We start from the raw sequence: 26,742 nt of genomic DNA, 5'->3' as shown, positions 1-26,742 counted from the left end.
TGTTGCAAGCCCATTTCTGACTTTTCATTGTAAAATGAGAGCACTCAAGATAAAAACAATTTCTCAGTGATGAAAATTAAGGTAAGATAGAGAACACTTTGTTGCTGGAAGAGATGAGGTAAATACAGTGTTTTAACAAAGCTGTAGCTTGCAAGCAAACCAGACTCCACATGTCTCTCTAGTTTGGTCACGCAAACAGATGCCACGTTGTTAATCTGTCCAGCGAGCCATCATCTGCAGTGAGGAGGAGAAATAGAGGTTTGGTCAGGATTACCAGAGGTTGGGAGGAGAACAAAGGAAAATATGTTGGGTCATGGCCTAATTCAATCTATGGCTTCTTTTATATCCTGCCTTGTATCTTTATTTTGCTAACACAAGAATGACTCAATTAATGATACATCATTTGCAAAGAAAGCCAGCTCTTCCACATGCTACTGTTGTCAGTACAGTCATACCTTGGGTTACAGACGCTTCAGGTTGTGTCTTTTCGGGTTTGCGCACAGCGCAAACCCAGAAGTATCCGAACGGGTTACTTCCGGGTTTCGACGCATGTGCAGAAGCGCCAAATTGCGATCCACATGTGTGCAGATGTGGCGCTTTGGGTTGCAAACATGCCTCCTGCATGGATCACATTCGCAACCCGAGCGTCCACTGTACTCCCATTGTGTGCATGTTTTGTCTATAAAAAGCTGCTGGTATTATTTAAAGCAAGACAATATTTGTGTAAAATAGTATCTACATTATGTAGAGGGTTTTGTTAATTTTGGTGTCTGGCTCAGATATGTTTTTTAAAATTTAATTTGATAAGCTTCATGTATGTTTCAATTTTCTGTTGTTTTCTGATGTAAGTGGTCAGTCTCATGCCTAACTATATCAATTGTTCGAAGGTGAGGCTTCTACTTAAAACTTGCTGTGTTTAACATTGTTTCAAAACCCACCCATAATGTTTCTGCACTGTCAAATACAGTACTGTACGATCCAAATAAATCAGGGGTCAGCAACCTTTTTCAGCCATGGGCCGGTCCACCGTCCCTCAGACCATGTGAGGGGCCAGACTATATTTTTAAAAAACAACAACCATGAACGAGTTCCTATGCCCCACAAATAATCCAGAGATGCATTTTAAATAAAAGCACACATTCTACTCATGTAAGAACACCAGGCAGGCCCCACAAATAACCCAGAGATGCATTTTAAATAAAAGGACACATTCTACTCATGTAAAAACACGCTGATTCCCGGACCATCCGTGGACTGGATTTAGAAGGTAATTGGGCTGCATCCAGCCCACGGTCTTTAGGTTGACTACCCCTGAAATAAATACTTCCTAGTTGTTTTTATTCCTTTTAAAGCTTTTCAGTATGAAATGTGTATAAATATGCATAACAATAAAATGCCAGAAACTTAAAAACTTCCTGGTGGAATGTCCCCCCCAATCACCTTTTTGCCCATCTTGCAAAATATATGGAAGGTTTGCTTCTGTACAAGCAACGACAGTTTTGCACATGTTCAGCATGTGTGCAACCATGCACATGTGCATTGCCACAACCTAGAAGTGGCTAGAAAAGGGAGTGGGGATGGAGCAGGCTTATGCGTGCTCTGCTGACACATGCAGGGGTCAGGAACGCAACTCATGCACAAAACTGTCGTTGCCTTTATTTATTGTATTACCGTAATTGCTGTTAAGTGAGCATGAGAAAGACCCTTCCGAATCAGCATATATTCTCATATAATAACTGACAAAATATCCTAAATATGATTCTCTAAATTATACTTTAGTTAAAAATACAGTTCAGCCTTTGTTTACTTCTGGATTGTGAGATACGTTTGGTGATCATGCAAATTTCAGGACACACCCAGTAGGTGTGTTTTTCCACTGTTTAGTGAGCTGATCAATTTCATTGGACTATATGAAGAACATGTGCCATGTGCTACGCAGCTGACAGCACTTGCCTGTGTTCTGGCTAGGCCGGATGGTGCAACAGCCGTGGTACTTAGGAAAATTCTGTTAGAGTCTCTGTTGCTCATAATACTGGAGAGGAATGTGTTCAAGAGGCTTGTGAATATATCTCGCAGCCAGCTTCTCTTCCTGGTCCTCTGTGGAGTCATTGCCTGCTGCTGAATCTCCTCCTTCTGAGTAGCGGTGGAGCTGCTGCCTTTGCTCATGAGGCATGGGTGATGGGGTGGGCAGGGCTCAAGATGGAGTGGGAGGAATTATTGGGCGCCAGGTGAGGCATCCCTGAGATAGGGCTCTTCGGTCTACCTTTGAATTACTGTGGATTCCTCTATATCAGTGTTTCTCAAACTTGGTCTCCAGATATTGTTGGACTACAACCCCCATCATCCCTATCTAGCAGGACCAGTGGTCAGGGATGATGGGAGTTGTAGTCCAACAACAGCTGGAGACCCAAGTTTGAGAAACACTGCTCAGTGTCTTCAGTTGGCGTGGCGTTCCCTGCAGGGGCCCCAAGCCTCTTCCTCTGACAAGATCTCTCCATGGGTTGGATATGATCCTGACATGATTCCTGGACAAGAGAACCCTATTCAGGGCATATCTTTCTTGTGAATGATCTGCCATTGAATTAAGGTTGAATGGAATTTAAAATTTAAAATGTTATCGGAATGGTTTGTATTTTGGCCCTGTATCAATAAGCATGTTGTAGCAACTATTCATTTTACCTGGTGTTCTACGGTATGCTGGAGTTATCAATTGCCTTACAGATCTCATTCTGTCAGGCAAAATTGTCAGATGCACTGTGTGTCACAACATTAACAGGGCTATTTCTTTCTTTCCCACCACTCGAATAGGTTAACTAATATGACAAATGACTGACATTTCCCCCTCTACTGCAGTCACAATTTGCACTGAAGTACCCATAAACACCAGTGCACTGCTCAACTGTTTCCTAGTTTCTTCTGAGGGCCATCTCAAACCATAGGCTCCATATAGCAGGGAAAGAATGAAATGTCTTTTTGCAATTAATGTAAGTAAAACTGCACATGGAGGTTGATCTCTTTAAAAAAAAAAGTTAAAAAATTTTTGGCCTGGGTTTATAGGCTATTTGTTAGTCCTTTGATTTTATGTCTCTTTAAATTTATGAACTCTTAACTTTTATTTATGACAGGGCAGTCATCTTCATTCTAGCAGTTGATTGAAATAAATTACTGCCAGACCAGCTACTGGAGTTTAAACTGACATGATGTAATAATAAAACTAAAAATAATAATAATTAACAATTAATAAAAAGATTTGCACAGGATGGGACCTTTCCTGGAAGTTCTTTCTTTCTGTTAGATATCAGCTTGCATGATTTTTATCTTAAATTTCTCTTACATTTAAAGAGCAGTCCTGGACAGAGCAGCTAAGCAGCTGTTGAATGCTTCAGTCCTCCCTCTGTGGGTGGTGCAGTGGTGGAAAGATCTGCCACTGTTGCCGTTCCAAGGTTGGTGAGCCTGAAAACAAGGCATTTGGGGGGTGATCCTGGGTGTACCAGGTACAACCCTCCCCCTTTCCCCTGAGGTTGTCTGGGGTGGTTTAGTAGAAGGATGTGCAATTGGCCTAGTGTTTGCTGGTTTTCGAGGATAGTTCAAGCAGAATAGGGTTGGTTTTTTTTTTTTGCGCAACATACAATGAGCAGCATGCTTTTTTTAAAAAAGTATTCTATATAAGAACCTGAAGTACTATAGCTTGCACCCAGACTTTAGATTCTAAGGATTTTAGTTTATTGCCCCTAATGCTGGCAGTGTTGAACATGGTGTTTGCAGCATAGTGAATAGCTTCTCTCTAAGACTGCTGATACCTGGGTTCAAATTTCCACTCAGCGGTAGAGCTCATTGGGAAAGCTTGGGCCGTTCACTGTCACTTAGCCTGCAGGTTTGCTTTGAGGATAAAGTATGTGTGCATGTGCATGAACCTGTGTGAGTGCCTGGAGGCGGTTGGAGGATGGATAGCGGCTAATGGATTGAGGTTGAATCCTGACAAGACAGAAGTACTGTTGGGGGGGACAGGGGGCGGGCGGGTGTGGGGGACTCCCAAGTCCTGAATGAGGTCACTGTGCCCTTGAAGGACCAGGTGCGCAGCCTGGGAGTCATTTTGGACTCACAGCTGTCCATGGAGCCACAGGTTAATTCTGTGTCCAGGGCGGCTGTCTATGAGCTCCATCTGGTACGCAGGCTGAGACCCTACCTGCCCGCAGACTGTCTCACCAGAGTAGTGCATGCTCTAGTTATCTCCCGCTTGGACTACTGCAATGCGCTCTACGTGGGACTACCTTTGAAGGTGACCCGGAAACTGCAATTAATCCAGAATGCGGCAGCTAGACTGGTGACTGGGAGTCGCCGCCGAGACCACATAACACTGGTCCTGAGAGACCTGCATTGGCTCTCAGTACATTTCCGAGCACAATTCAAAGTGTTGGTGCTGACCTTTAAAGCCCTAAATGGCCTCGGTCCTGTATACCTGAAGGAGCGTCTCCACCCCCATCGTTTAGCCCGGACACTGAGATCCAGCGCCGAGGGCCTTCTGGCGCTTCCCATACTGCGAGAAGCAAAGCTACAGGGAACCAGGCAGAGGGCCTTTTCGGTAGTGGCGCCCGCCCTGTGGAATGCCCTCCCATCAGAGGTCAAGGAGATAAACAACTACCTGACATTTAGAAAACACCTAAAGGCAGCCCTGTTTAGGGAAGTTTTTTATCTGTGATATTTTAATGTATTTTGGTATTTGCTGGAAGCCACCCAGAGTGGTGGGGGAAACCCAGCCAGATGGACGGGATATAAATAAATAAATAATAATAATAACCATAGAGAAAGGGCAGGATAACAATGAAATAACATGCCACTAATTGCGGAAATGTAAGTTCCAAAAATACCTTGTTAGGCCCTTAAGTAAAAGGGTAAAATATATTTTACTGGGGCTTAAGACACAAAGAATGAAAACAAACTTCCAAAAACTCTTTTAGGAAGTGATTCCTATTATAACAATATGTGGGAGGCAGGTGTGAGAGTACACACACATCCAATTTGTTTATCAAATTTTAAAATGGAAACTATTGTGAGAATTTTAACTAATGAATTGGAGCTGTAGCTCATTGAATGGCTCAAATAGTTGAAAGGACAGTTTGCTGAAAATGTATGGTTCTTCATTAGTCTTTTGAAATCATTCCAAGTATTAATTCTTGCCCAGTCACTTGGTGTGGCTGTTCACTGGAGCCAGTGAGTGCTGCTGAGGACAGAATATTAAAATGGGATGTTTTTGATAAGGCTAATAGAGGCCTGTGACCAAGGTACAATATACTTTTGTAAGAGGTGGATTCACAGAAGGAGTCTAAAATGGAAGCCTCTCTTCGAGCATGCTTATTTTTATCATGTTTACATGTAAACTGATGTCTTATTCTATAAAAAGTGTCAAGTAGTCTAAGATGTATGTACATTTTAATAAAGGAGGATGCTTTTGTGGGGAAATCAACACTGTTTCAGGCATTCAGGATGTGGCAGTGTGAAATGCAGCAGTGTTACCTACAGATAAAGCACTTTTGGAATGACACTCATTTCATGCCTCATTAACTGTCCTGTCAAAGAAACACCCTGTATTGTTGTGTCCGTGTTCTCCTAATAAAGACAGGTGTGTATCCCCTTATTTTAGAGACTGCAATCTTGGGCCACCTGATTTCCAATGTGATGCATTCTCTCTCTCTCTCTCTCCTCTCTCTCTCTCTCTCTCTCTCTCTCTCTCTCTCTCTCTCTCTCTCTCTCTCTCTCTCTCTCTCTCTCGGCATTGGCTTTAACTAGCAAAGGAGAGGTAGAAGCAATTACAGCACACACAATTAACCAACTTCAGATCTCCACCCTGGCATGTAATTGTGTCTGTCAAACACAATTAGTGTCTGATCAAATTTGGTTCCTAAAGGAGAGCCAGGTCATGACACTGGGATAGAAAGGAAGGGGAAAGGGTACCTGAAACTTTAGGAGGGTTTTCATCCTCCTCTTCCTGTTCAGTAAAATTATGCAAAGAATCTGAGTTATACTGTTTAACATCAACAAGAAACTAGCTCTTCTCTATTTAACTGACGGACATGGTTTCCTTAGTTTCTATTATTATTATTTGTAGTAAAATAATGACCACTAATGAATGAATGCTAACAGTCTTCTGATATTGCCATAGTAGTTTTTTTGTTTTTTGTTTTGCTGTTACTACATTTCTTCTCCATTTATCAGTTTGTCAATCAACTGGACTGGGTAGACAGGTTTAAATCGCCCAGCACTGTGATGGGAATGATAACCACCAATCCCTGCTCCATCAACTGATGAGTAGGGGTAGGGTGATTTGCATCCCCACTGTGGTGGATAAAGAAGCCACCTATTAGAAGAGCTGCAGCTGGGGCATTCAGTTCATGTTTTATTTTTATTTTCTGCCAGCAAAGTCTTGGAGACCGGAAAAATGTTTGGGGGTCAGGGGTTCACCACCCCTAGCATTGTTCCGTTCTGTTTTGTTTTACCCTAATGTCCACATCTAATGGGTATTATTTGTATGAATACAAGATGTTTGTATTCAGTCTGCTTGAAACAAACTACTTTGCTTCATCCTGGAATCAGATTTTAGTAGGATTACCATAGAAGAGCAGTTAATCAAGAAGGAAGGTAAAGACTCGTTCTCAGAAGACCTTACATGTCTTCTTACTTGTGTTCATTGTTGAGTGCTGTGACATTCTTAAATCTTCTAATCAAGGAAGAGAACATTTTTAAAATCATTTTAACTGGTTTCACTTGAGCGTATTGTTCAGAAGACAGACTGGTTCTTATATAATTCACATAATATATCTCAGAACTACTTTGCTGAAAGAGGCATATGTATGCATTTATTTTGCCACTGAGTGGTTCTGAGGAACCTCAGGATTCCGGACAACACATTTTGAAAAACTCAGTATTTAACTCATCAGTGGATACAGACTTCATGTTAAGAGTACAGAGAACCTTTAAGGAAATGCTTGAGTTACTGGGGTTTTCTTCCTTTATATAATGCTTTGCATTATAGCCATCCTCTTCAAATATTTGATTGTTCAATCATGATTTGATTTTAATTCTGTTAGAGCCTATAATTGTGTTTGAGTTGCTGTCTTTTAAAAAGAGAAGATTGAGCTAAAATGGTTGTGGAGGCATTGGACAGTGTGTTTAATGTGTCTGTCATTATATGTTAACCTCTGATCTGGGATATGTGGCACCTCTTTTATGCTTGACAACAATTTGGAAGTCTATTTCTTGACATTGTGTATAAAGGAATAAGAAGAGGGGGGAAAGAGAGGCAGAAGTGAATTAATGATGTTAGAAAATACCACTCCCTGCATTTTCATTCCATTTGGAATACAGCTTTCAAACATGTAGCCCTCTGGAGCACCATTGCCAATGACAGCTAGTCAGGATCTGATTGTATCCTGAATACAGCTGCTCCTTTTATTGAAAAATACACTGTATTAAGCCAGTAATGGGAACACTTTGCTGTACTTGTTTTGAGTGGATCTATATGTTCTGCCCAGTTCCAGATCAATTTTATTAGCTTAATCTCTTCCAGGAAAACAGGAATGGAAGAGGATTTCGCAGGACTGTGGAGTCTGGATGAGTCATGCCATTCATAGTAAAGTCACAGGTGTGCTCTTATTGAAGAGGGCATTGAGTTAGAGGTTGTCCAGACTATGGCATGCCATGTGCAGAGCAGAGCTGTGGTACATTAGCAGACCAAACAAATATTAATAAAACAAAACATGAAAGTGCAAGGGAAAAGCTCAGACACATTGAGAAGCATAGTAGGAAGAGATTGACCCATTTTGGGAAGAGGGCATACATAGTTTGATGGAAGAGTTCAGGTTTTGCATGTATAGACAACCCCCAGTTTGCATGGGGTTTGTGTTCCAGGTCATCATGTGCAACAAGGGGGTGTGCATAATCCCATTATGCCCCACCCCTGTTCTTCCCCGTTTCCCGGACACTTCCAGTGCGCGTGTGTGCGATCATGCATCAATTAGATGTGTCTAAATCGGTCGTTTCCTGTACCAGGCTTAATCTTTGGCATCTCTAGTTAGAGATCTTAGCTCTCAGAGCTGGGAAAGATCTTTGCCTGAGATCTTTGAGAGCAGAGAGGCTGCAAATTGGAGTTGACAGTTCTGTTCTCGATGGAGATTCAGTCTGACATCGTATATAAGGCACAATGATGGACAAATCAAAAAGAGGGAGTCCAGTGTAGACATGTGCTCTAAGTAGCCATTACACCTGGGAACCGATGCCATGAGTACACCGTTTCTTCTAGGATATCTTGTGTGCTATACATTTGAGAAGGAATATACTATACAACGGGCCATAGTACAAAGCTGAAGACAAGGCTTGCATGCAGAAGGTCTCAGGTTCAGTCCTTGAAAAGTCCAGTTATAAGGATCAGTCCGGAAGCACTGTTGGAGAGCGGCTTCCATTCAGAGCAGACATGCCTGGCTTGCCCTGGTACAATAGGCAGTCTCCTATACAGCTGTGTAATACAGTAATTTATATCTCTGAGGGCTTGGTTGCATGATGAATTATTCTTCAGTAACAAACTTATAACTTGCTCATTCTTCAATTTCTTTATACAATTGGGGGTTACTCAAGCTGATCGTAGGTTTGCAGAGATGGGCGCATAGGTCAGCATTAAAACTGACTGCAGAAACACAGTGACTTGATTTTCTGGAAGTAGCTGATTTGGGAATGTGGCTAAAATACAGTGGACCCTCTAGTTACGTACCACTCTGGATACGTAACTTTCGGGTTATGAACGGATGTATACTTCTGGGTTTCACCGTGTGCGGATGTACAGAAGCGCTCAATCGTGCCGTGTGCATGCGCAGAAGCGATGCCTCTGCCTACGGACTTTTCAGGTTGCAGACGGACCCCCGGAACGAATTTAATTCATATCCAGAGGGTTCACTTTACTTGTTTCTTTTGCTTTCAGCAAGCACCATTAACTTGTTTATTATTACTATTATTTATTTAAAAGAATGTGTACACTGCCCCCTCATGGGGGTGAAGCGGCAATCCCAGGAAGTGGCCTGTGCTGATTCAGGGCTCTTCTGGGCGCCGCCATTTTAATTCTTAAAAGAGAAATTTGAGGTTAAAAAAATTGGAGGGGGGGCATATTTTTAAGAAATATTTTTTAAAATTAAGGAAATGGAATTAAGATTTTAAAAATAAAAATAAAGGATGGCTGTAGCGGCCTTGGGCTCTCTAAAAAAAGGTTGTTTTTTTAATTAAAAAAATATTAAAAGATATTTTCCAACAAGGGGGGCCTCCCTCTGGGCCCAGCCTGCTCTTGGCGTGCTAGCCGCCAGGGAGGTAGGCTCAGGTTGGGCCTGGGCTCGACTGTGCAATTCGTCGCGGCCTCCCTGGCCCTCCTGGTACTCTTCTACGTCTTCTCTCCTTTCCCTTTTGTGGCGACGGTGACAGTGGCAACAATGGTAATCTGGGGAGGTCGGGGCTCCTTTTTTCTTTTTTTTCTTCGGGTTTTAACCGCTGGGCCGTTGGCTGGGTGCTCTCGGTCCCGGCTCAGCCAAGGTTGTGGGGGGTTCTGGCGGCCTGCGAGCCAACCAGGCAGCGCAGTTGATGCTGGCTGCCTTCAGGAGCAACGTGCCACCATGGCGCTCACCATTTTGCCTCACCAGATGTCCACTGCCCCCTCATGTAAAATATTAAAGTAGTGTTCAACAAAATAAGCAATAAAACATAAAATGTCATAAAAACAATATAAAATAATTATAAACATGTCTGGCTCAGCCTGAAAAGGTTTAAACAACTATTTATTATTATTATTATTATTATTATTATTATTATTATGGGAGTGGTAAACCTGTAGATGGCTTGTTAACGACTGCTGATGACTGCAATTGGTCCTGGGGGGAAAAAACAAGGGCTGAGGCGCTAAAGAAAGCTTGATCATGCATAATGAGATAAGAATCCGATGTCTTTATTCATCCCAGGTGGCTCCATGGTTTTAAGCTTGGTAATGAGTTCCAATTGGTTCCATGATCAGCCCTTGTTCCCCCACCCCCCACCCCAAGGACCAATTGCAGTCATCATCAGTCGTTAACAAGCCATCTACAGGTTTACCACTCCCATCAGCCCATCACCCATTCCCATCACCCCCACCCCCCACCCTCTGAATATACATAAGGGTTTGGTGGATTCTGTTTCAGTGTATCTGACGAAGTGTGCATGCACACGAAAGCTCATACCAAAATAAAAACTTAGTTGGTCTTTAAGGTGCTACTGAAGGAATTTTTTTTATTTTGCTTCGACTCAGACCAACACGGCTACCTACCTGTGACATTGAATGTACTTATACTTCTTACTTTACTCTTACTATAGTTGCTAGTACTTTCTTATAACATATCGTACCATTTTTCCTTGCTTAGTAGTATTTAATTTACACAAGGGTCATTCAAACAATACCATAGATGTTATGTCATTGTTATATTTTTGTAGGTATTTCTTGAACATATCCCATTTTTGCGTGAATGATTTTGTATTTCCCCTTAATCAATCTGTCAATTGAGCCAATTCTGCATATTCTAATAACTTATTCTGCCATTCCCTTACTGTTGGTACTTTCCCCCCTTTCCAGTTCAATGCAATTAATAACCGGGCAGCGGCTGTTGCATATAAAAAGATTTCTCTTATATTTTTCGGGAAATCACTGCCTAAAATTCCAAGTAGAAATGCTTCTGGCTTCTTTGCAAATGTTAAATTAAAGATCTTTTTCATCTCATCATAGATGAGGTTCCAGAACTCTTTACTTTTTCATCATGTCCACCACATATGGTAAATATCTCCTTTTGTTTCTCCACACTGCCAACATTTGTCTGAAATATTTTTATACATCTTGGAGAGTTTTGATGGTATAAGGTACCACCTGAACTGCATTTTCATCATATTTTCTTTAATTGTGTAGCATGCCATAAAATTCATGTTAGTTTTCCAAAGTGTTTCCCTTTGGTGCGTCTGATGTCTTGCGCCCATTTAATCATAAAACAACTAGCCTCTTAGTATAAAACGGTATTCAAGAGACATCTGAAAATTGCATTGAGGATGCCTACCTCACTGCTGGCTTAAGTGATGAAGTGAGTGTAGCAAAGTAATTGTTTTCTGTTTGGGAACAATATTCCCACTTAGTGTTCAAACAATTTCTGTTTAAATATCCACAGAATATCACTGTTTCTACCCATCTTTCTCCGCCTTCTTCATGAAACGGTGACTAAGCTTTTTTCCTGTGTTCTTCGTGTGACAGTTGGAGAACTGATATTTTAATGTTTGTTCTTTCAGATAGCAGAAAAGAAAGGAAAGGAGGGGAAATCTGGGTTTGGAGGCCCAGTTGTCAGCTCACTGTATCAAGAAGAAACCATCAGGTATATTTTCATGGCTTCATTTTCATTCAGTGTTTGTTTAGAATATCAACAAAAATGATAGTGCCTCACCAGTCAGATAATAAATGGCAGGAAAGAACTTTCTAGGCCCCCTAATAATTTAAATCAATAGCTGTCGGTATTGCTGCCAGGTATTATTTTATCCCTAGTGTGAAATGTTTGGGGAGGGTGAGTATATGTTTCTGTGTTTCAATTACTGTTCAATTTTTTAATACTTACCAAAAACCTTTTATGTTATTTCCCTTGAAAATATTGGGTAGGTACTGTAAGGAAGCTAACATTGGGACTCTACTTTCATTTATAAGCTGTGTTCAAAAGCTTTTTTGCACCTGAATGTTACATAGGTAATGGTCCAGCTGAGAGTAAGTCCCACTAATATTGTTGGATTTACTTCTGACTGAACACATGGAGGTTTGTGTTGTAATCTCATTTAGTAGAACTGTTGTTTTAAAGTTTATGGTTGAAGATGCACAATCAATATTGCTGGCCAAAGTGAATAAACGTAACGTATTTTAAAACTTACAATGTAAAAGTAAGGTTACTAAATGAGGTCAGCATTAGAAATAAAAATATAATAGGAACTAAACTCAGAAATCTGTGTTGATGCTATATCAGTGGTGTCCAAACTTTTTTCAAAGAGGGCCAGATTTGATGAAGTGAAGGGCCGTGAGGGCCGACCAAAGGGCCAATAAGCTTTTTTTTTTTAAGGATTGAAGTTGTTGAGGTTTTTTAAACTGCCACAGGGGCCAGATTAAACCGACCACTGGGCTGAATTATGCCTCCAAAACGGACTTTGGACATGCCTGTGCTATATGAAAGATGTGGTGAAGTAAGGGATGCCAGGAAATGGAAGATCTGTTGTTGTTTAGTCGTGTCTGACTCTTCGTGACCCCATGGACCATAGCATGCCAGGCACTCCTGTCCTCCACTGTCTCCCGCAGCTTGGTCAAACTCATGTTTGTAGCTCCGAGAACACTGTCCAACCATCTCGTCCTCTGGCGTCCCCTTCTCCTTGTGCCCTCAATCTTTCCCAACATCAGGGACTTTTCCAGGGAATCTTCTCTTCTTATGAGGTGGCCAAAGTATTGGAGCCTCAGCTTCAGGATCTGTCCTTTCAGTGAGCACTCAGGGCTGATTTCCTTCAGAATGGATAGGTTTGATCTTCTTGCAGTCCATGGGACTCTCAAAAGTCTCCTCCAGCACCATAATTCAAAAGCATCAATTCTTTGGTGATGAGCCTTCTTTATGGTCCAGCTCTCACTTCCATACATCACTACTGGGAAAACTATAGCTTCAACTATACGGACTCTGCTTTTTAAGATGCTGCCTAGGTTTGTCATTGCTTTTCTCCCAAGAAGCAGGTGTCTTTTAATTTCGTGACTGCTGTCACCATCTGCAGTGATCATGGAGCCCAGGAAAGTAAAATCTCTCACTGCCTCCATTTCTTCCCCTTTTATTTGCCAGAAGGTGATGGGACCAGTTGCCATGATCTTGGTTTTTTTGATGTTGAGCTTCAGACCATATTTTGTGCTCTCCTCTTTCACCCTCATTAAAAGGTTCTTTAATTCCTCCTCACTTTCTGCCATCAAGGTTGTGTCATCTGCATATCTGAGGTTGTTGATATTTCTTCCAGCAATCTTAATTCCGGTATGGGATTCATCCAGCCCAGCCTTTCACATGATGAATTCTGCGTATAAGTTAAATAAGTTATAAGTTAAATGGAAGATTCTAGAATAATCAAATTATAAAGTTGGAAGAGTTCAACCCCCTGCAAGGCAGGAATCTCAGTATGTGGTGCCACATCCAGTGTGAAAACATAATGAAGTTCTTGCAGAAGTATCAGTGTTGTGAGCACACAAAACACACATGTTGTTTTGAACTAGCAAAGGCAAAATAGCAGGACAGACAATTGACTTATTTTTTTAGCTGGTTAATCCTTTTTCTATCCTCCTAAATGTGAATTACCTCCAAAATTCACCATCGAAACATTATGTGCAACACCTTTTCACAGGTAGTGGTAGAAATAGCACAATAAAGGGAAAAACCTCGAAACACCAACAATTTTCAAAAAAATCTTTTTGCAACATTATTACAATAAAAAACTTATTCATTCGCTTAATGTTTTGATTCATCTTGCAGATGTCTCAGGCTTATTTACTTCAACACCACTTCTGTGGAGTCTGAGGGTTGATAGCTAACCCTTTAAATATAGATCAATGTGCATTTAATGATTTAACAAATGGAGATATTGTGAGGAGGGGCAACTGTTGAAGAGGGTACTATGAATAGTGAAGTAAGGTGATCTGGTGTGTATGATCCACATTCTGATATATTCTAATGGTAATAGTATTAATGGAACCATTAATATCTTTATGAGAGTTTCCCCTTTATTTCCAGAGCTTTGTTATATTTATCTTCTTGAAGTTGTAATATAAAAGTTGAAAAACAAGGGAAGAACAACTGCAGATGATTTTATAAAGATCCTACTCCATTGCATGTCAAAACTGAGAGTCAGATTGAAATAGGTGGATGAAGGATGAAATTTTGGGGTGACTGGAGTTCTTCTGCTGTCGTGCTCGGTGATTTTTCTTCAAGCTAGAAGATTTTCAGTCTAAGCAGTAATAGGAGGGTTCATCCCCAGCAAAATACGTTCACTTGTGTGTGTTATATATTTAAGGCAACTGCTCACATATAGTAGAATCTATGGCCCTCTCTCCATAATAGATAATTTAATACCCGCCTCCCAATACGAACACAACCCACCAGTCTTAATCTAATGCTTTTAGACTGCAATCCTTTGGGCCCTGGGAGAGTATTCAATGGGACGGGAGGAATTCACATCTCTGGACAGTGGAAGTCAGGCTTGAGCTTGACCGGGTATAGAACAAAGTGATTTCACTGCCTTCAGATTTTGCCACATCATCTAGGATTGCAGCCTTAGTCAGCCACAGAAGGCACGATCTGAACTGCGTGTAATTGTATCCACTTCAAACTGACGTCAGCTTCTGAAGATTAAACAAGTTGAAGTAGCATATAAGGCAAGAGGCCACATTGAACAACTCCAGCTTGAACTACAGTGCCCAGAGCAGACCAGGGGGCAATTATTTTGGAAAGTTTCTCACAAGGGGTTGTAGATGTGGCTGAAATTAGGTAGCCTTAGCCATGTGCCATGTGAAACAGTCCTCTGAACACTCCTAATTTGTCCCACTGCCCAGTCATCCGGATTTCTGATCACAACAAGGTGACTTTTTTCAACTATCTATTCTGTAGCTGTAGATCATGGTTGTACAGTGGAACCTCGGTTTATGAACACCTCGGTTTATGAATTTTCGGTTTATGAACGCCGCGGACCCATCTGGAACGGATTAATTCACTTTCCATTACTTTTAATGGGAAAGTTCGCTTCAGTTTATGAACGCTTCAGTTTATGAACAGACTTCCGGAACCAATTACACCCATGTTTCAGTTTATGAATGCTTCAGTTTAAGTACTCCGCGGACCTGTCTGGAACAGATTAATCCACTTTCCATTACTTTCAATGGGAAAGTTCGCTTCAGTTTATGAACGGTTACTCTGCGGACCGTCTGGAACGGATTAATCCACTTTCCATTACTTCCAATGGGAAAGTTCGCTTCAGTTTATGAACGCTTCAGTTTATGAACAGACTTCCGGAACCAATTGTGTTCATAAACCGAGGTACCACTGTACATTCAAGTAAGCCAGCCCATCAACAGTATTCTTGGGCAATGTAGCTTCAAAATGAGAAGACGGGAAGATTGGCTAAGACTCAGGGTCATCTATCTGGCTGTCCTTTTGTCAAGAAGCAAACTTAGCATCCACCAGAATAAGATATTTGACTAACAAAAACAACAGAGATTATTAGATTTATTGTGACATAAACTTTCATGGATTAGAGCCCACTGCCTCACCACCACCCACAGACCATGAACCTCAAAAAACCCTACCCTCTCTTCAACCCTCCCCCCACACCACAGCCCTCAACAGACCTATCTCACATCTCATTCCTTGCTAACCACCCCAAGATCAGGACCCCCCCCAAAGAACATACCCTCTCCTCAACCCTCCCCCCACACCACAACCCTCGCAACCCCCACCCAAGAACAGGACCCCCCCAAACATCCTAACCTCTATTCAGCCCTCCCCCCCCCACCAAAAACCCACACTACCCACGGACCCACAACCACCATAACCAACAACACCAACAAACTCACACTCCTTCCAAGGTATGGGGATACAGGGGGGAGGGGCCAACATTCCCCGGGGACAACAGAGGGCTCAGACAGGGGGTGGGGAAGGAGGGGGCTTGATAGCTCATGAGTCAGGACAGGGGGGGACCATTCACAGGGATGTGCCAGAGGGGTGGGGGGAGACGGGGGCTCGATAGCTCATGGGTTGGGACAGAGTGGGGCCAGTCACATGGATGTGCCGTGGGGGTAGGGGGAGGAGGGGGCAGGATAACTCATATGTCCGGACAGAGTGGGGGGAATGACAGGAAAGAACCACAGCAACGCGTGGCCGGGCCAGCTAGTGTGAGTGTGTGTGTGTGAGAGAGAGTATGTGTGTGAGTATGTGTGTGAGTGTGTGAGTGTGTGTGTGAGTATGTGTGTGTATGCTCCCATTTTCTATTGTGAACCACCCTGCGATCTTTGGGTGAAAGGCAGGATGATGATGATGATATCACATTGTTCCACAGGGGCATGCAGCCTTCAGGAGCATTTTGGGCAGTGCAAAGCACTGTAGGGGGAGTAGGAGAAAATCAAGTGCCCTATTTTGTACAAGTCAAAGTGCTTTTAGTTACCACAAAACCACTATACGGTATAGCCCATGCTCTTTAACTTTAGTAAGCTACCTGAAAAATACCACCCCTCAAGCTCCTGTGATCCTATCTCATTTCTTTCTGGTTAAGTGTCACATGAAGCCCTTGAGATGTTGAGCTCATGAGCCAGAGGTAAAAATTATGTGAACCATATCATATTGACATGTTATTCTTTTGCCACCTTTTCACTATTGGATGCTAAGCTTCAAGTAGTTTTAGCTCCATAATCCTATAAACAGAATAAAAGACAGGATTTGGATTAGTTCTAAACCATTTAAAGTATATATTATTTGTATGTATTGTATTTTCATCATATGCCATCTCCTACCCCAATATTTTTGTGTAGGCCTCTGGGTGCTGTTTGAAACCAAATGCCCAGCTTTCATTTTTTAGCTTTTGGATTCATACTTCCCAGGTAAACTGATTTTTAAACCAAAATCACTAAACTAAAATACTAGTTTCCCACCCACAAAAACATTGGTGGTTGCTTGCTAATTTCTGGTCTCAGCACCAAGCCTCAATATCAGTAATGCTCCCTTTGCCCCATTTATAATGACCTCAAAAAGTAAGTATTTTCCCCACTATTTTTCTAATTTGTTTTGATACCTTGAAGATTAAAAGTTGATAGAGGTTAAGTGTAGATTTTAATGTGTTTATATTAAATTAACACTTCATTTCAAACCGGTAGTTATTTTAAAACAAATTTACTATGGTTATATACACACATATATATATATATATATATATATATATATATATGAGATTTAAATCAGAGCTCAGTATTATTTTTCAAATTACCCATTTTTATTTTCCTTGAAAGGTCTGGCATGAGAGATGAGACATGTGAGAGAAAACTGTTAAATGATTGATACTGGGAATAAAGCGAAGCCAGAATTTATTGTGTTAATTGTAAGATTTTGAACTAGTGACAAAATGTTTTTTCAAGGGCCAACTTTTTTAAAATATTTGAGGTTTACAGTATGCATGTATTCGGCACTTATTTGTTTGTTCTATTATCACTTTGATATTTATATCAAATCAAATGTTAACTATTAAATAACCAATTAAAATACATTAATTTTCTGGTCAGAGAAATGGCATAGCAGCATTCAGATCTCACACCAGCAAAATCCCCAAAGAAGTAGCAAGGCTAATGTAATTTCCTTAGGGACGGGTGGGATGAGGACTAGGTAAAGGTAAAGGGACCCCTGACCATTAGGTCCAGTCGTGACCGACTCTGGGGTTGCGCGCTCATCTCGCATTATTGGCTGAGGGAGCCGGCGTACAGCTTCCAGGTCATGTGGCCAGCATGACAAAGCCGCTTCTGGCGAATCAGAGCAGCACATGGAAACGCCGTTTACCTTCCCGCTGTAGCGGTTCCTATTTATCTACTTGCATTTTGTCGTGCTTTCGAACTGCTAGGTTGGCAGGAGCTGGGACCAAGCAACGGGAGCTCACCCCGTCACAGGGATTCGAACTGCCAACCTTCTGATCAGCAAGCCCTAGGCTCAGTGGTTTAACCACAGCACCACCTGGGTCCCTGGGATGAGGACTACTGAATGTTTTTATGTGTGTCATACACTTTGAAAACACTAAAGCACTGTGCCTAATGAAAATATTAATTCCTCACCAGCTCCAATATTTTTCAGTCCCACCTGACTCATGGTTCTTCTGTCTACCATCGCCCTGGATGCTAAGTTCTGAGCAACATCCACCCTCGTGTGAAGACAGTGCCCCACCCCTCTGTTACACAGTAGATCTTTGGGGCATGCCAGGAGCTGTGGGGGGAAGGGGAAATCCTTCCACCAGCAGTGTCCTTTCCACTGGCAAATGGATGCTATTGGATTTTACCCTCTATTTCAAATGTTGCTGAACCTTAATGAAAGGAAACACGGATGAACTGCTGAAAAAGCCTCTCAGTGATGGCGCCTGGATTTGGTGCCATGAGGGAATGAATTATTTGATATTGTAGAAAAGTCACCTGTCCAATAATCTGTAAGCAGATTTTTTGTTATATATATATATAACTGCTATAGAAATTAGGCTATAGTTCTATGTGCTTTCACTTGGAGGTAAGTCTCATTGAACTTAACAGGACTTACTTCCAAGTATCCATTTGTAGGAATGTGTCAATACCTGCAGACTACTGGCTCATAATGAACTTTAATCAGACCCTTGATACTAAATATGATGCCTGCTCCTGATTTATTTATTTTTTGAGGAGGGGGGTGTTTTCCCCACTCAACTTCAAATAAAATAAGATGTGTTTCAATATACTGTACCCTTTCTCTGTCTCTGAAAAACAGCAACCTATGTCTAAATAATGCAGGTAACAACAGTGTCTGCTCACCAGGAGCTGCATACAGATACAAAACACACAAACACACACAGAGAGAGACAGAGAGAGAGAGAGTATGTATTCATTTAATGACTAAACACCCTTGTAAACTGTGCAGCAATATAGCAATGTGCTTTAGCTAGGTGGCAACTGTTTTTAAGCAGTGTCTTTAAATGCTGTTTTTGTTAAGTTGGATATTGCAAATTTGAGAAATGTTTAGTACTGTAGAATGTGAAAACTTGAACAATGCATTCACTGATCAAAAATGATTTTTTTAAAGTGGTCCTTTTAGGTAGAAATACTAAAGGAACAGATTAAAAAGTAAAGGATGTTTTTTTGCAACAGCATGAAGAGGGAACTAAACTGCCAATAAATGATGGGCTATTGTCTCTTCCCTCTCCTCACAATCTTCTCCAGCATTTTTGATAGTCCCTATCATATTTTGTAGTCTGATGCCATGTAATCTATCAGAATTTTATTAATCCCATTAACAGAGGCAGCCATCTGGCCAACTCTCTGAGCTAGACTAGTACTGAACTGGAATGATTGATGGCTCTGGAATTGATTAGTTGATCTGAGAGACAAATGAACTGTTTTGGCAGAAAATACCAGAGGTCACTGCGTGTGGTCAGGCGAAAAGGCCTGCAGAATTTTAAAGAGCAGCTTTTCCCATACAGTTGTAAACTTCCCCTGAAACTAACAGATTCCAGAAACAACCTAATGATTAAAGCTTGCAATTCTATACATGGTTACTTGGGAGTAAGTTCCACTGAACTCAGGGAGACTTCTGAGTGTACCTGTTTAGGATTGTGCTATAAAACTTCAGCTGATTGTTAAGTGTGCGGAACTAAGACATACTCCATGATTTTGTCATAATATACAGCTTTTTTCTTGGCAGTGGCTTGGTTCAGATATGTAAGCACCAATTCTGACCATAGTTACACATGCCTCGGTTATGGGGCGGGTAACTTTCATGCTTGCGGGATCAACCTGCATTTTTCAGTAGAACCGTTGGAGCCAAGGGCGTAACATTGAATAATTCTGAATTGAGGGATTTGTTTTTGAGCATCAGAACTAAACTCTGTCCTTCCATGCAAAAAATCCACTTGTGGTTAACACCCCATCAGGTTTCTTCGTTTCAGTAATGCAATTTAAGGAGGAATAATTTTGTTAATAAACAACTGAGAGTCAGAAATTCTTGCCAGTCAACTGGAAATTTCTGAGAGATCTACCCAGTAGATCCCAGTCTGCCTTCTGCCCACCCCTGCCTTAGTTTTGGTCTTGGTGGGATTACTGCAAGACATATTGTGTGGGGTTGCCTCTCAAAAGTGTTCAGAAACTACAGTTACTGCAGGCATACTCTTGAGCAGAACTGGTTATTGCAACTCATTTGCTAAAACAGTTTTACTAGATTCTGATCCTGTTTCTGAGCACAATTCAAATTGCTGAGTATAGCTCTAAATAATTTTGGGACCACTTCCTCCAGTAGGAATCTACTTAGGCATCAAGGCATAGATTGCAGCTCGTGGTTTGTCTGGTAGAGAGAAAACCTGGCTTCTCTCACAACAGTATGCAGCAAAGAGACTACAATATCCTGTGCATATTTACACGTTCAATTAGCATTATGTTTGAACTAAGCCTTTGTATATAGCAGGGGTCCCCAGACTTACCGGGCTTCGGGCCGGTGCCTGCCGCGCCAACCGCGCGGCGGGCCGGAGGGTAGGGGAGTGCGCGCGCAGCGGGGCGGAGGGCGGGGGAGTGCGCGCCCGTGCGCATGCGCACACGGTCGGGAAAAAATCGCCGAAAATCGCTTGTGCGCATGCGTATGGGCCTCCCCCGACCCGGAAGTGCATCGGAAATGACCTCTTCTGGGTCGGGAGAGGCCCATACGCATGCACACAAAGGATTTTCGGCGATTTTTTGCCGATTTTGAAGATCGCCGCCGCATGAGCGGGCGGCAGCAGCGGGCGGCAGGGGTCGTCGCGGGCCGGATTGAGAGGCCAATTGGGCCGCATCCGGCCTGGGGGCCGTAGTTTGGGAACCCCTGGTATATAGAATGCCCTTATGTGGAAGAGCAGGGAAATGCTCTCCTTTTTTAAAGGAAAAAAGGGTGGCGTGAGTGATGTCACAGACATCATCTGGTATGTATACCTGACAATTGAATAGTCATATTACACACAGTATCAATTGTAGGACTTTTGGTAGTAGTGGGGAGAAAATTTGATTTTGCTGTCAATTTGTGATTTAAGTGTTGGTAATTGTTACTTCCCCAGCAGCAGAGATGTAGCCCGAAGGAGAGAGATCTGTATCCTCATAGGGTTGGGTGGCGCAGGAGTGGCAAAGGAATTTGTCGATGAATTTGCCATTTGTAGAAGTCTTCAGGGGGTTTACTTGCATTCTTACTTTCTGACAAGCACAATGGATTTTTACTTTTCATTTTAACTGGATAGGCGCTAGAGTATTAGCAAAGGCTACATTCCCTTGCGTTGTAAGAGTCAAAAAAACATGTTGCATTGCATTGAGGGGGGTGGTTATGCTATGACTTTTCAAATGCTTGGTAATCTTGAATTTTGTGCATACTTCTTTCACGCATGGGCAATTGGCTGACACATGTCTTGTTATGTCCTAGTTATTCTCTGAGGACAGCACAGAAGTGTGCAGGCAAGTGGGCAACACTTCCACCCTGGGGAACCAGACTGTTCAGAATAAACTTGAGTTATGGATTTATTCAGCTTGTAAAACCTCAGCTGGCATAAATAATTGAGAAAGCAAAGGTTTGTCTGCAGTGCATACCTCAGGGACACGTGCCTGCTTCTCTCCCTCCCACCTCCCTTTCTTATGAAAATGATCCCAGTTGCACTGATAGATAATAACAACACCAAGCAATTAAAAGCTATGGGTGGCTGGAGAGAGGAGAAAAGGTTCACTTAATGAGCTTTTCCTCTTCCTGTGCCCAGGAGAGCCTCAGAAGTGACGGGGCGATTAAACGAAGAGATAATTATAGATTATGTGAAGATGGGTCCCTTGGGGGTAAGAAGGCCTTGACATAAACAGTAACTGTTGCAACTGTGCCTTGGCTCCCATCTCTCTCTCTCTCTCTCTCTCCTGCTTCATTGAGCTTCAGTACACTCAGTGGCACGGTGCCAAGCAGAAAGGCAAGGCCACCTGTTTGTGGCACATGGGCCTTGCTGGGCAAGGTAGGATCCTTCAACCAAATCTCCTTCTACCACAACAATTAGACAGGTCCAGAAAAACAGAGGGTACATTGATGGAGCATAATCAACCTCTCAGCTGTCTGTTTAGCTTCAAAGATGACCCAACACAAAGGTAGGCAGACAGGGAAGATTTTGTGCAGTGTTTCCAATAATGCAGAATAATCCCAGAGCCTTTTCTTTTAAAAAAGTAGAAATTTGAAAGACTCACTGGATAATATGAGCTGCTTGTGGGACAAGATTAAAAAAAGAATAAATTTCAGGGCTTTGTCCAGATAAACTGAGCACAAACATCTTTTCTCCTTCACAAAGAAGTTCAAACTGCATAGACTATTTAAAAATAACTTTTCTAAATAAGCCAAGTTTCAATTGTTTAGTGAATTATCATCAAAGAAACAAGAGACGGCCAGGAGTGCTGTATTCCTCTTTTCACTAATGATCCTTCTGCTTCTGCCAGTTTTTTTTAGTGCTAGTAGCATTCAGTGTTTATTATAAAGTTCCAATTATATGTGTGCAAATTGGAGAACTGGGCCCAAACTAACAAAATTAATTTCATCAGGGACAAATGTAAGGTTTTGCACTTAGGCAGAAAGAACCAGCTGCACAAATAAAAGATGGGGGACACCTGGCTTACTAGTAGTACATGTGTAAAGGATCTAAGGGTCTTAGTGGACCACAAGCTTAACATAAGTCAGTAGTGTGATGCAGCAACAAAAAAAGTTAATGCTATTCTAGACTGTATCAATAGATGCATAGTGTCCAGATCAAGGGAAGCAATAGTAGCACTCTATTCTGCCTTGGTCAGAGCATACCTGGAATACTGTTCTGGGCGCCACAATTTAAGAAGGATACTGACAAGCTGGAATGTGTGCAGAGGAAGGCAACCAAGATGATCAAGAGTCTGTAAACCAACTTTATGAGGAGTGGTTGAAGGAGCTGGGTATGTTTAGCCTGGAAAAGAGGAGACTGAGAGGAGATTTGATAGCCCTCTTGAAATATCTTAAGGGCTGTCACATGGAAGATGGAACAATCTTGTTTTCTCCTGCTCTGGAGGGCAGGACCAATGGCTTCAAGTTACAGGAAAGCAGATTCCGCTTAAACATCAGGAAGAACTTTCTGACAGTAGGACTCCTTCAGGAGTCCTTTCTTTCTCTCTCTTTTTTTAAGCAAGAAAGCCTTCAGATATATGATTTCCCCACTTACAACCTAAAGTAGTATATAGCACCCAATGTAGGTAAAATGAAAGTTTATATGCTTAGGAGAAAGATTCTTTAGATACCACATCCACAGTGAGGAGTAGGCCAGAGGAAGTCTGTTCTGGCATTTTTTTCTGCTGCAGGAACCCAGTATCAACACTTTCATTTTAAAAGTGCTACACTAGCAGAAGGGAAGGAGAAGAAATCCCTGAGTTCTGAAGAATGAATCATAATTCACAAAGCACATAAAGCTAAAGGAGTTAAGAAACAGCACAAGTGATGCACTATTTGTTCTGTTTTTTTCTCTCACCTGTTTCAGCACATACATGGTTTCTTGGAGGGATTGTTGCTTGCAAGATATAAAAGCCATCAGTTATTGTATTGTTTTGTGCTTGAACTACAAAAGTGGTTATATTTTATTTGACCTCTTGATTAGTTTGCTATTGCATAGTGATGTCAGTATCTTGCTTCCATGTAAGCTTATACTTCAGTTTGTGAACTGTGAGATTAGTTCCATTATAACCTGGAAAACCTTTTTTTGCAGCATGATGAATTCGAAGTCGGCAGTGCTCACATTCTAGAAAGCTTATTGTTTGCTGTGACTTCAGCTCCTTGTAGTTTCTGCTTATGTTCCTGTGGACAAACAACCTAAATACCATCAAATTGCACCAGAGTATTTGAAAATGAGGCAATAAAATGGGGGGGGGGCGCGAGTTAAAGCATGTTAATTGTAGCATTGCTCATATCCTTTGAAAACTAACCCTGGTGGTTATGGGTGTTTTGTGGCTATCTTTCTGGTAGAACTGAATTTCTTTCCCCTTTGTAAGTCACTAAGGAAATGTTCATTTCTAAGTGAGGTATATATTTTTTTAATTTAATGTGTTTTCTACAGTGTATATTGCTCTGAACCAGACTAGACTGTTTTTAAATATGTTTCGTTGTGTGAACATGAAGGGTAGATATACATTCTGGTGTGCTTTTAAGTCAATGTCTTGGTTCCATGTTTTGAGTTACTTTGTGTTTCACAACTTGGAGAAGTTCAGATTAAGAGTGCTAAAGTATATCCACAAGATAGACCTGATCAGACAGCAATAAAATACTTTGACAGGGCACACTCAGCATTTCCGGTTTATATTGTACCTCTCTCATTATTTCACTCATCCATATATTCCACTTGTTTATCATCACCTTATTTTAAAAAGGCAAGGTAGCTTAGGTTAATTAGAGACTACCTGGCTTACTGAGGCACACCAAAAAAGGGATGTGTGCATAGCAAAAGCCTTATTCATATCTCATTTTAATAAGCCAAGGTATAATTGTCTGAATTTTGGCCATAGGTTTCATAACAATGTTGGTTCAGTTTCATTGCCAGTTTGGTTTACGCTAACAGTAGTTTAGAAACCAAACCAACAGTTGAGCTTATAAATGCACAACAAGCAAACTGTGGTTTAGACAAAGATTTGTCTGCATTTCATAGAATCATAGAGTTGGAAGAGACCACAAGGGCCATCCAGTCCAACCCCCTGCCAAGCAGGAAACACCATCAAAGCATTCTTGACATGTGCCTGTCAAGCCTCTGCTTAAAGACCGCCAAAGAAGGGGACTCCACCACACTCCTTGGCAGCAAATTCCCTAAGCCGTTCCTCATAAGGCATCGTTTCCAGGCCTTTGACCATTTTGGTTGCCCTCCTCTGGACATGTTCCAGCTTGTCAGTATCCTTCTTGAACTGTGGTGCCCAGAACTGGACACAGTACTCCAGGTGAGATCTGGGCCCAAGACAGAACCCTGTGGCACCCCATTAGTCACTTCTCTCCAGGATGAAGAGGAGCCAGTGATGAGCACCCTTTGGGTTTGGTCAGTCAGTTTGGGTTTGGGTTTGATTAGTCAGCCAGTTACAAATCCACTGAATGGCATTGTCTAGCCCGCATTTTACCAGCTTCTTTACAAGAATATCATGGGGCACCTTGTCAGAAATCAAGATAGGCCTACTTCCACAGCGTTCCCTTCATCTACCAGGCTTGTAATTCTGTTAAAAAATGAGATCAGATTAGTCCGACATGACCTATTTTTCAGAAACCCATGCTGACTTTTAGTGATCACAGCATTCCTTTCTAGGTGCTCACAGACCGTTTGCTTAATGATTTGCTCTAGAATCTTTCCTGGTATTGATGTCAGGCTGACTGGGTGGTAATTGTTTGGGTCCTCCCTTTCCCCCCTTTTGAATATAGGGACAACATTGGCCCTCCTCCAGTCTGCTGGGACTTCACCTGTTCTCCAGGAATTCTCAAAGATTACTGCCAGTGGTTCTGAAATCACCTCTGCCAGTTCTTTTAATACTATTTGTTTTCTACCTTCTCAGCACTTGGCTTCAGAAACACTTTAACCACCCTAGTGCAACAGCTTCTGGAGTTGGAGAGAGCCTATTGTACCTGCAAAACTTTCGTTTCTGATTCTAGTTCATTTGCTAATTGCAAACTATGGTTTGCTAGTTGAGACACAACACCAAACCACATGTTATCTTCCTTAAACATGTTCAGTGATAGGGACTGAAACTCAAGCCCCTCTGTCTTCCTTTCAAGCATCCTTTCAAGAAAATCTGGTTTGTTGCTCAGCACTGGTGATACTGAGACTATGTCCATTGGAGTCTTTGTTGGTGACCTTTTCCAATTAGCCCACTTTTTATAAGTTATCTGCATCAGAGTTGCTACTTGAGGGGGGGGGCATTTCTTCAGAAATAGGGAGAACAGACCTTGGTGTGTAAATAATGGATGGCAGAAGGAATATTTCATATTTATTTTGCTAAGAAATACTGTCAGCCATAGTGCACTAATATATATTATAGTCTGTACATGTCAAATGGGGCTTTATAGAGGTATATTAAGGGACAACTTTAGATACTAATTTATTATGAATTTGTGCACATTTTTTCGCATGGCTGAAATTGGTTTGTATTGGTTTTCTTCATTCCTTGCGGGAGGTTAGCTTTCAGTATATTGTTTTAGTTATGTGTGATGCAGAGTGTATCCCAACCTGAATTATGCTGTTTGCATTCAAAGCACTGGAAATCTGTAGTACTCAGTAATGATGAAATGACTGAATTGGTGGGAAAACTGGGCATCTTATGTTTGTGTAGTTTCTGTGCGTTGCTCAGTAACAGTACCCATTTGCTCACTCTCCCTTATGTCTTCTTAGGGAAGAAGATAAGAACATATTTGACTACTGCAGAGAAAACAACATTGACCATGTAACCAAAGCCATCCGATCAAAAAAAGTGGATGTGAATACGAAAGATGAGAAGGTATTGGGCCAGGGGAGGGATTAATCTGTCTTAAGGGCTGGTATGTCAAATTAATGTCTCCCCATTTCTCTAATCCTTCCTTGCAGCTGCTATATCTCTGCTGCAGTGTGTCTGACCAGACATCTGTTAGTGGAAGAATTGTCCAACTCTGCCACTCCTAAGCAACAATTACCTGACACATGGTTGGACTTTGACTTTTGGATGTGATAACAGTTACAGCAGGTCAGAGATAGGCTGGTGTTTAAAACAAAAAAACAAAACCCCAAATGGCACCCCTCTTCCTCTTCATTAACATGGGGCACATGCCCTGGGGAAATTCTCTAGTACAATCCTAATTGAAATGAATAGTTAATTTGAATGTGGCTGGCACAGGAAAGAAATTTGGTGGATTGTCCCTATGGATTTGATCTGTCTGCTTCCCACTCCGC

The 26,742-nt window shown here is 41.7% G+C and overlaps 1 protein-coding gene across 1 annotated transcript in view; it reads left to right on the top strand.

Annotated features, from left to right (window-relative positions):
* ACBD6 (acyl-CoA binding domain containing 6) overlaps positions 1-26,742 on the top strand; it is a 102,280-nt gene that overhangs the window by 14,119 nt on the left and 61,419 nt on the right. Inside the window, exons 4-5 of the mRNA XM_035123572.2 lie at positions 11,332-11,414; positions 26,209-26,314. Of these exons, the coding sequence (XP_034979463.2) occupies positions 11,332-11,414; positions 26,209-26,314 (189 nt within the window). The remainder of the gene's footprint in view (positions 1-11,331; positions 11,415-26,208; positions 26,315-26,742) is intronic.

Source organism: Zootoca vivipara, chromosome 7 (assembly GCF_963506605.1).
Source record: "Zootoca vivipara chromosome 7, rZooViv1.1, whole genome shotgun sequence".
Taxonomy (NCBI): Eukaryota; Metazoa; Chordata; class Lepidosauria; order Squamata; family Lacertidae; genus Zootoca; species Zootoca vivipara.
The sequence above is the reverse complement of the archived record's forward strand: the minus strand, read 5'-3'. Positions and strand labels throughout refer to the sequence as shown.